Below are 10,203 nucleotides of genomic sequence, written 5' to 3'. Positions count from 1 at the left end.
TCCTTCATGTTGTCTCTTCCCTTTCTTGTTTTGGCAGACAGGCCCTTGTTCTGTGGCACAGGCTGGCCTGGGTTCTGAGGCAATTCTGAGGACTAGAATTGTATGTGTGGACTATAATGCCTGGCTTTACAGTGGCTAACTTACAATGACTGGTGACGAAACTCTCTGCTGCAGCATTCGGTCAGTTCTGCTAAGTTTTCATCTTTAAGAGTTAGGAGGCTCCTAAGAAAACTATATGGAAACATCTCATGAACAAAAAATTATTCAGTTGTTTAAAAAATATAAATCACCCATGAAAACCACCTTTATTTTAACATTAATAAATAACAGTGGGCTTACCAAATGGTAAGGATTTTAATGTGTCAAGTTTTATGCATACTGAAAAGAAACCTTAAGGTAAAACCAACTACTCAACACAACTCACTAAGTCCCCCAAATAAAACTATGTTTTAATAATAAAACTTTAAAGTTTCCAAAAGCAATTAAGTTCATTCCTTCACCATGCTTATTTATTCAGAGTCCCAGTAATTTCAGGTAAGTGATTCATTTCTCCTGCAAGTCTGATGCTGTACAGGGGATACACAACACCACAGCTCAGGCTAACACTGCGAATGTAACTGCTTTATATTATGTCAAACAAAAGAAAACAAAACAACAATTATGGCAAACAAAAATGAAAGTAACTATTCCAGGGATGCCGTGTTTCCAGTACCGCCGTTAGCTGTGCTTTCCACGTGGCTGTAAGTGCTCCAGGAATAACTGCTACCTTCCAGCATAGGTTGGTGAATAAAGCTGAGCTAGAATTAGACACTGAGTGATCAAATCATCAATCATGACTAATACTGTTCTTGAAGACTAATCTAATGAAAAATAGTATCATTAGACAATGTGAAAATACAGACAATCTGCACAACCTAAGGCCTATAAATAGCAAAATCAAAACATATGACTTCCTCATAGAAAGTGTTTCATCTATTAACTATAAATGTTAAAGATTCTTTCATTTTATAAACACAAGATGGGCTCACTTTGATGATACCAATTTTAAAATTTATAAAATGTCTAAAAAAATTCTTTCCACAAAAGTTTATACAGTTTAAAGCTATACACCATCCATAAATCTCGGAAAATGGGAAGAAAAAAATCTTTATAAGATCACATACAAAAGAAGAACTGAAATGTGATTTTATTTAAGGCAATACTGGGCTACTTCACAAACCACCACCTTGAATATTTACACTGCTCCACTACTAGTTTCTATCACATTGACAAAGGATATTTTAAAATACCAATGTTTAAAATCTTCAATGTAGTAAAGTTTTTATTCACATTTCCATTACATTTCATGGACTTATAATAATTATATCCAATTAGAAGCAATGGAAAAAGGGAAAAAAACCTGAAGCTATATGAAATGACTAGAGAATCTGCTTGAATTTCACATGAATACCATCCAAGAATGGAGGATGGCAAACTCACAAAGCAGAGAGCTGTAATGTGCCTACCGTGCGAACCACTTTGACATCATCTTGTAAATGTTTTATGTTAAAAAAAATTAACTATGGCAGTTTCTAGTTTTAGTTCAAAAAGTTCTTAATTTAAAACAATAAAAGTTTAAAAACTTGATCACTTTGTTAAAATTAAAATTGCAAATATAAATGTATCATTTACTCATTTAGACTTACAGACTGCTGGTGGCAGCAAATGATTTACAATAATAAATATATACAAAAACTATCTACAAATAAAGAGTACTGCTATACATGAGTGGTGATCTGCTGAAAAGATACCAATCACACAGATAATTCAGTATAGTTCATGGAAAGGACAACTGGGTGACAGAAATTTGAGGCTTAACTCAATTATTTACAATAACTGAAGTATTGATTTTGCTCAAGTCCCATAGGGATAAAATAAAGTTCTACATGACAAATGTCATGGCTTTTTTTTTTCCTCATTTTTAAAGCTAGGTTAATTCATGTCAACAAATTAAAAGCTCACAATTACAGCATGCTTGATGGCTTTCTATTTAAACTAGAACTACAAATGATATGTATTTATAGTACACGGGCTATCTATCAGTATTGCCCTCTGCCTGTGGCTTTACCTATACTGACTTCTTTCACAACAGTTCTATCTGCATCATTGGATAGCACTTCAAGTTTTTTTAGGCTGACAGTAGGTTTCATTTCCTGAAGCTGTTTTAGAACAAGCTCACTGCAATCTTTAAGAGTCTTGTCTAAAACAATTTTTACATTCTCGCTGCACGGAAGCTTGGAGGGATTGGCAAACTGCACAAAGAGTTCGCTTTCTTTACAAGAACATGCATGGTTCCCAGTGGTCACAGAGGTCTTATCAATGTTTCTCCTTGAATGTGAATGGGACCCTCTCTTAGTTCCACCACTTGAGTGGTCTCTGTCAGTACTTTTCTTCTGCTTCACTGCAGATTCTTCAAGAAACTTAAGAAATGACACTTCAAATCCCATTGGTTTGAAGGAGCTCCAGTCGAAGGATGCAGGATGCTCCTCGGTGGTCTGAACTGCCACAGCAGTCTCTTCACCCTTGTGTGCATTATTTACCGCCAACGGTAATTCCGGCTCGGCTTTATCAACCTTCCTTTTTTTATTTTGCACAATGCTTTTTTCTTTATGAACTCTCTTCAAATTGCTCGCCTTCTGTTTTTCTGATAGGCAGGAATTATTTTCCTGAAAATCATTATTTACCTTTAAAGTAGTATTAACCTGAGTCTCTACATTTGTGCTATCTTCATTGATTAATTTTGTAATAAATAATTCTGTTAGCTCATCCATTTCATCTTTTTCACCTTTTATATCTTCTTCCTGTGGGACGTTAGCTGTTTTTGAATTATCATTTTTCTCTAACACCAATGTGTCAGAATCTTTCATATCATCTTTACCATCCTCTTGCTCAGAAGTTTCCTTTCCTTGTGGGTTGCCGTATCGCTTGAAGACAATAAGAATATTGCGGTGTTGTGATGTAAATGCTTTGGACAATTTATGGCACTTATAATGCCTAATTATATTGCTCTCACTTGTAACAACAGAAGTACACCCCTTTATCATACATGGATATTGCGTCACAAATTTGCTTGTACACTCTGACAAGGCGTCGTTTCTAGCCTTTATGGAATATACATGCTTTCCACGTTTTAGAGAATAAGGCTTATTTTCTTCAATCTCCACAACTTTTGCACTTTTGGTTTCAAAATTACTTTTTTTCTTTCGCTTGGTCTTAGGCATTTTTATTCCGTCTTTTCCTGATCTGCTGTGTTTTGTCACCCGATGTTTAGACTTCGATTTTTCTTGGTTTGCCTTACTTGATATATTTTCCTGGCCAGTTAATTTTCTTGGTCGAATCAGATGAGCCTTATGTTTGTCATTATGCTTATTAAAGATATGTCGGAGGAGATTAGACCGTGTTGCATATATCCGGTCACATCCTTCACAGTCACACTTGAATACACCATCTTCTTCTGTTTTACTTGTCCTTGTTCCAATGCCATGGTCTACCTCAAGATGAACAACATAGCTCAGATATGTTGTAAAAGAAGATTTACACTCCAACTGGTCACATGGAAATTTGCCAACATCCACAGCAGCAGTCATGCTTTCAATTTCCTCAGGGGTCATTTCATGAAGTTTCATGTAATGCTGTATTAGGCCAGTAATTGCTTGAAAAATTCTAGAACAGTCACTCACCTGACACCGAAATTCTTTCATTGTTTGTTTAGTTTCAGTTTCTTCACTTTCTCTGCCAACTTCACTTTCCTCTTCAACTTCTGCAGAAAATGTAGGAAGATTTGATTTATGTACAGCCTGGTAATGAAGAATCAGGTTTTGCTGTATTGTAAATGCAGCAAAGCATCCCTGGTGAACACAACAGTAAGGCCTATATGGACTGTATCTTGCTGGAAACTCGGTGGACTGGGAGACTGGATTTTTCTCTCTTTTTTCTTCCTTTTCTTTTCTATGCCTCTTAATTTTCCTGCCTTTGGTTTTCAGATTTGTGAGATTTGTGTTACATTGTTCAACAGTGACTGTGACAGGTTGTAAAGAAGTTTCTGGTTTCTCAGGACTTTTTTTTTCTGTAAATTGTTTTTCTGAAATTACTGCTACATTGCCAAGAGCATCATCTGTCACTGGTGGTAACTCTACAGCAGGCTGTAAGTCTGTTTTCATTTCCTCTGCTATGAGTGGCTGTTTCTTCACTTGAGTAATTTGTGGAGCTGACAAATTTTCACTCTGAGATTTTCTTCCATATGGTCTTTTTATTTTTAACTTCACCATCTCTTCTGTTGTGAAATGATGCACCAACTGACAGTGTGCCCGGAGATTAGAATTTCTTGTAAATGTTTTGGTACATGTAGGTACTACACATTTAAATGGAGCAAATTTTAACTGATTCTTCTTAATTTCAAGAATCATCTCAGGAGTGTACTGGTGGATTTTACTGTAGTGTTTGAACAGGGCATCCTTTGTCATGGCACTGTAGTTACAGCCTTGGTTTTGACACACAAAAGGCTTATTAACTCTATCATTAAGCTGGATATGTATCATTTCGGGAACTGGCTGGACTGCAATATTTGCAGTTGATTTAGGAGGAGTAGGGGGCAGTGCTACTGTTTTACTTACTAGCATACACTGGGAAGCTGAAGTGGAGAGGTCATTTTCTAACTTTAAGTTTTGCAAACCTTCTAAAATGTCCTGTATTTGATCTTCCTTGTGTAATGCTTCAGACTGGGGAATGTTACTTTTTGTTGGCATTACAGTTAGGAAAGAGGAACACTGAGAAGAATCAGGTAACTTGTTTTCTGGGATAGGGCTTATGGAAGGAAGCGGCATGCTGTAATTAATCTGAGCATTCTGTGGTGTCTCACCAGTACCCTGAGATCCACTTTTTACCTCAAGTAATTGAGAATTCATAGCAGTTTTAATAATTTCAAGAGTCTTTTCAAAGTTCTGTATAACGTTGTCTTCAGAAACCTGCAAATCAGAATTCACCGATGTGCATGAACTCAAAGCCATCATTCGGGAATCACCGTTTTCATTTTTTAATGTTAAAGAGGGTAACACTGTATGTGGTTCAAGATTGGCTTTAAAGTTCTCTTTTACATTAGTTATAAAGACATGATTGTCAATGTTATTTAATTTCTGTGTGAGATTTTCCACCAAAACCTCAGGTTCACGATTTGGAATTACTTCTGAACTAATGTTGGCATCAGGAACCTTAAGGTTCTTTGCTGTGAGGTTCACTGTTACATTAGTTGGTACCACATTTTGGGAAGCATTGGGTACAATTACTGGAGGAACGACTTTTTTTCTTCTCTTAGATGCACTATTTCCTTTTTTATTCAAAAGACTGGATCTTGTATTTTGAGGACCACTTATAACAGAAACATGTGTGCTATTACTGGTAAAATTTTGTGGTGGCTCAGTAGAATTAGTGAATGAATTAGAGCACAGACCATTTTCAATAGTCTTTAGGAGTAAGTCTGTTGTAAAGATAGGCAAATTGTTACATTCCTTGACTGTGGACGTTTTGGAATCCGGTGTTTTGTCCTGGTTTGTTGGTGGGGTGTTCGGGTGGCAAGCAGTCTTTAAGGAGGGTGTCACAGCTGGAGCTGGCATGCCTGCTGCACTTCCTTGTGCTCCATCAGAGACACTGCCTACAGGAACCACCTGAGAAAGCATTTCAGTACTCTCAAATGTGCTGGGAATGCCAGCCGTTTCTAAAGCCTGCTTAATAATTTCACTGCCTTCCTGACTACCACTGGCATTAAAGTTACTCACGTCACATCTAGGAAATGCACTTGATAAAAATGACGAGCGGTTTTCCTCAGAAAGAAGTTGCAGGAATGATGGATCTTTAAAACATGCTTCTGGATTAAAGGTGGACTGATGTGGCTGGTCCACGTTCTCTGCACTGGTGGAGAGAATCATGCTGGCCAGAAGTGAAGGATCTCTATCGTTCTGTAAAAGTTCCTGTGCAATTTCTGCCCCATCCAGTGGTTTGCAGTAAGACCGTTTAGACAGGTGTCCCCCCAGGGACCTGGGGTTCGTGAAAGCCCTGAAACACCTGCTACAGATGAATTTCCCATCTCTGATAATCGCAGGCCATTTAGCCCTTTTGTTGTGCTTGGGTTTTCTTTCCTTCCCATTTGGGCCTCGACTACGGTCCTTTTTCACTTTCTTAGATGCAGACTTTTTAGCACTGGTGCTACGCAAGTCATCTGCAATATTCACTTGTGAGGGAAAAACTCCATTTTCACTACTGCCTCCTTTTAGAAAGGAGGAAGTCATGTTTCCTTCTGTCTGTGAGGGATAATGATTTGCACTATTTTCCAGTTGGGAAAAAACAGAATTATTCTCACTGTTTGCTGGTGATGGGAAGAGAGAGCTATTTTCTGTAGGTAAAGGAAGGAAAGGATCAGAGCCGCTGTCAATATTCAAAGGCAAAACTGTTTTGGTTAGATCTTCCATTTGTGTTGGCAAGGTAGTATTAGACAAAGTTTCCATTTGTGAACATAATATACCGTCTTGTCCATGCTTATCCTGAGAAGGTGTGTTTGGACTTAGGACACTTTCCACTGAGGGTAACAATGGAGTGGATACACTTGCTAAATGAGCTGGAAAAATGGAGGGCGAGACATGCTGCAACTGGGCTGAACAGGCAGGACTCCCATTGGCTTTGGTCTGTGGTGTAAAAAAAGCATGATTAGAGCTGCTCACTTGGGATGGCAAAAAATAAACACACTTTCCATGATTTGGTGTATTTAAGTTGTTAGATTTCTGACCTTTTTTAGTTTTGCGCTGCATTTTAAAGGCAGCATATTGGTCAGGGTGTGCTGTTTTCATGTGTTTTCCGATACTCTGTGAGGAGTTATATGTTCGAGTACATCCCTCGACCTGGCAGTTGAATTTCTGCACTGGAGGTTTTGGAGGTACTGATGGAGCTCCCAGTGAACTGCTCAGGCTGAGCTGCGATGGAACCAATGCAATACTTTCTAGTGTCTTAAGAGGTAAATCATAAAGGCTGGGTGATGTCTTCACATCACTGCCACATTCAAACTTGGAAGTTTGTGGACTGTCTTCAAGTCCTGCCTGACTTTGTATAGAGAAGGTCATCAGAGTGTTCACCTGTCTTTCTAAGGTCTGTGGGTTAAGGTCACCCATCTTCAGCGGTTCTGCCTGTGCTAAAGGATTCTGAGCAATCTGGGCTTCACTTAGGTGTTTTTTCTGCTCTTGGAGACTTGGATGACACAAACCAACAGCAGCACCTTCACCTGGTTTATGCAACTCTGTCACCAGGGGCTCGCCAGTGCCTTCCACAGTAAGCTTTTCTTGCTTTCCAAAGTTATTCTCAATCCCATGGTTGAGAGACACCTTGATGGACACAGCTACTTCATTGGTCTGAAGAACAGCAGTATTATTAGGGTTTTCCAGACCATTTGACAATGGTATGTTGGCTTGCCGGAGTTCAGAGGCAGAGAATTGGCCCGGCTTAGTCACAGCTGACTCTGCTTGACTTTGATCCCAACCATCACTTCTGCCTGCTCCTACGCTCTTCTCAGTGCTACGCCCTGGAGGAAGCCCTGCCCCTCCTTCCCCAGTGCTCCCTTCGGTGTTCTGAGCCACACCATTTGCAGGTAAATGAAGCTGGTCTTCAGGAGACAGCACTTTCTCAGGAGCACTGTGATCATCCACATGCTTTTCCATCTCACTCTGAGAACGGTAAACTTTACCACAACCTGTGAACTTACAAGTATAGGTGTTGTAATGTTGTGCTTCGTGATCATACAGTAAATAAGCTTGTGAAAAAATCCTGCCACATTTTGGAAACAAGCACTTTGCTCTAAAGACCTGATGTTCCTTTCGGTGGGCTAACAGCTCTGCATAACTGTTAAAGCCAGCCTTACATTTCATCTGTATACATATATACGGCTTACTGCCACAGTGCATTTGTAAATGATCATTGAGATGAGTGACACTTACAAAATGCCGTCTACAGTACTGGCAAATGACCTTTTTGCTTTGCATTTCAAGAAAGCGTTTGGCATCTTCATTATCCTTATGACCTTTTACATGAGCAATTAAATTTTTGAAGTACTTAAAGCCCTTTTTACAAAAAGTTACAGGGCAATTAAATTCGTTAACAGGTACTGGTTTTTGAACAGGGATCACCTCTGGCTCGTAAGATTTATCTTTGTCATCATTCTCATCATCTGAACCATCATTGTCATTAAACACTATGAAATCTGTTGAATAGAGACTATTCTTTTTTATAGGTCGTTGCTCCTGTTTAGCCACGGTATTAGTGTTAGTCTTTTGAGTTTCATGGGGGGCTGTGATTTTAGGAGGCCTTCCCAATCTTCTTAATGGTTTCATAGCCGCTAACCTCTCTTTACTAGACTGTTTAACATGCAGTGTGACATGAGGGACAAAAGTTTCCTTTGAGTTAAAATTCTTTGCGCATATGGGACAGCTGTAAATCCCATCTTTGTAATGTTTTTGAGCATGCCGTACTATTCTGTGTCCAAGGAATTCTTTGTCACATAGCACACAATACTGCATGTAGGCTTGCCAGTTCCTAAATCTAGCAGATATAAACCCCCTCTCTTTTAATTGTTTTATCTCCTTCTTCTTTTGCTTTTCATCGCCAGGATCCATCAGCAGGTCACAATTGATACCAAGTCCACCAGAAAGACCATTCACAGATGCTTCTCTGCTTTCATCATGATAATCTACTTTTTCATACACTTCGCAGTCATTTAGCTCATCAATTGAAGACACAATAGATGCCTCTTCGCCCATTAGTGCAAGACATTGTCGTTTTAAGGTTTTCCAATCCCAAAATTCTGGATCAAAGGGCCACTGAGTTTTCAAAACAAGTAAGAGCTCACAGCGTAGAGAATTTGGTATAGGAAGATTCTCTTCATCGTATTTCTGGTCCGGCTGGTTGTATAACATTTCCACAGCATAATATGCGTCTACTGTAGGCTCAATAAGAAATTCACTCAGTTGACAAGCACGTTTCACTTCTAGATCATCAGGCAACAAACATGAAATGGTCTTGCAAACTGATATTTTCACTTCTGTATTCTCTGTAGATTCCAAGCGAAGAGCTTTCACACATAATTCTATGCAAGTAGCAAGTCCAGCCCCTTCAGTCTGTGAAACAAACAAAAACAGGAAAAGTTAATCTTCACTATCCAGCACAAATGCATTTGTTTTCTGTTTTTGATTTCAGAAAATTAGGCTTTCAAGAAGTTAACCATAGTTTCTCAAATATTCTAACCTCTCATTTGCCTTGATAACACTTATGTTTTTTCTGAGTATGAACTTTCTCTCCTCTCTCTGTGTTTAGGACTACTTGAGTATTAACACAGATAAGTGGGTTAGAAAACACACTGGTGTCGTTCACTTAGCAGCTACTTTATAAGCCACTATTTAATCAATGTACTAGGAGGCCCAACATTAAAATGTAGTAGAAAGGTCTGTAGTATATATTGCAATTATTCATGCATCTCCATCAACAGTTCATGAAATCTTTAGGGCAGGGCTATAATTTTCAACTCTAACTTCAAAGGAATGTGAGAAAAACTATACCACATCAAAAAAGATATACCAAACTACCCTGCTGGTTATGGAACACACACGTGAAATCCAGACACTTGGGAGGTAGAGGCAGGGTGATCCAGAGTTCAAAGTCATCTTTACCTGCATATCAAGTTCTAGGTCATCCTGGGTTATATGAAATCCTGCCTCAATTAATCAAAATGCACTGCCAACAGAACTGTTTATATGATGTGAGAACATTCTACTGCCCTTGTTATATTACTATGAAAGCCCAGGGTGCAAATAAACTATGGCTGTCATCACGGATAGAGAGGCTCTAGTCTAAATTTTCCCAACAGGAGGCCTAGCAACCCAGCCTCCTTACAAGGAAGGAGTAAGGATAAAGGTGAAGTCACTTTTACCCCATTCCTTTGACTTTAATTGAGAAATTAAAATGAAATTGAGTTTAATTGAAGCCCACAGTGGTTTAGTTCATCAGAGTAGTTAGTAGTGAGACAAGATTGACACCTAGCTAACCTGACTTCTAGTTCCCATGCTGTTGACTAAGTTAGACAGTTATTAACACAAGCTGACTACGAAAACTACACAGTAATATCCTAGGAAACTT

The 10,203-nt window shown here is 38.7% G+C and overlaps 1 protein-coding gene across 1 annotated transcript in view; it reads right to left on the bottom strand.

The window, feature by feature from the left end:
* Nucleotides 1-286: 286 nt before the first annotated feature.
* The window catches only part of Znf292 (zinc finger protein 292), a 92,893-nt gene continuing 82,976 nt past the window's right edge, over nt 287-10,203 (bottom strand). The window contains exon 8 of the mRNA XM_005080824.4: nt 287-9,188. Within this exon, the coding sequence (XP_005080881.1) occupies nt 2,079-9,188 (7,110 nt within the window). The 3' untranslated portion in view covers nt 287-2,078. The remainder of the gene's footprint in view (nt 9,189-10,203) is intronic.

The sequence above is a fragment of the Mesocricetus auratus genome, unplaced genomic scaffold, assembly GCF_017639785.1.
Source record: "Mesocricetus auratus isolate SY011 unplaced genomic scaffold, BCM_Maur_2.0 Super-Scaffold_6730, whole genome shotgun sequence".
NCBI classification, from domain to species: Eukaryota; Metazoa; Chordata; class Mammalia; order Rodentia; family Cricetidae; genus Mesocricetus; species Mesocricetus auratus.
Note: the sequence above shows the minus strand (reverse complement) of the source record. Positions and strands in the feature narration are given on the sequence as shown.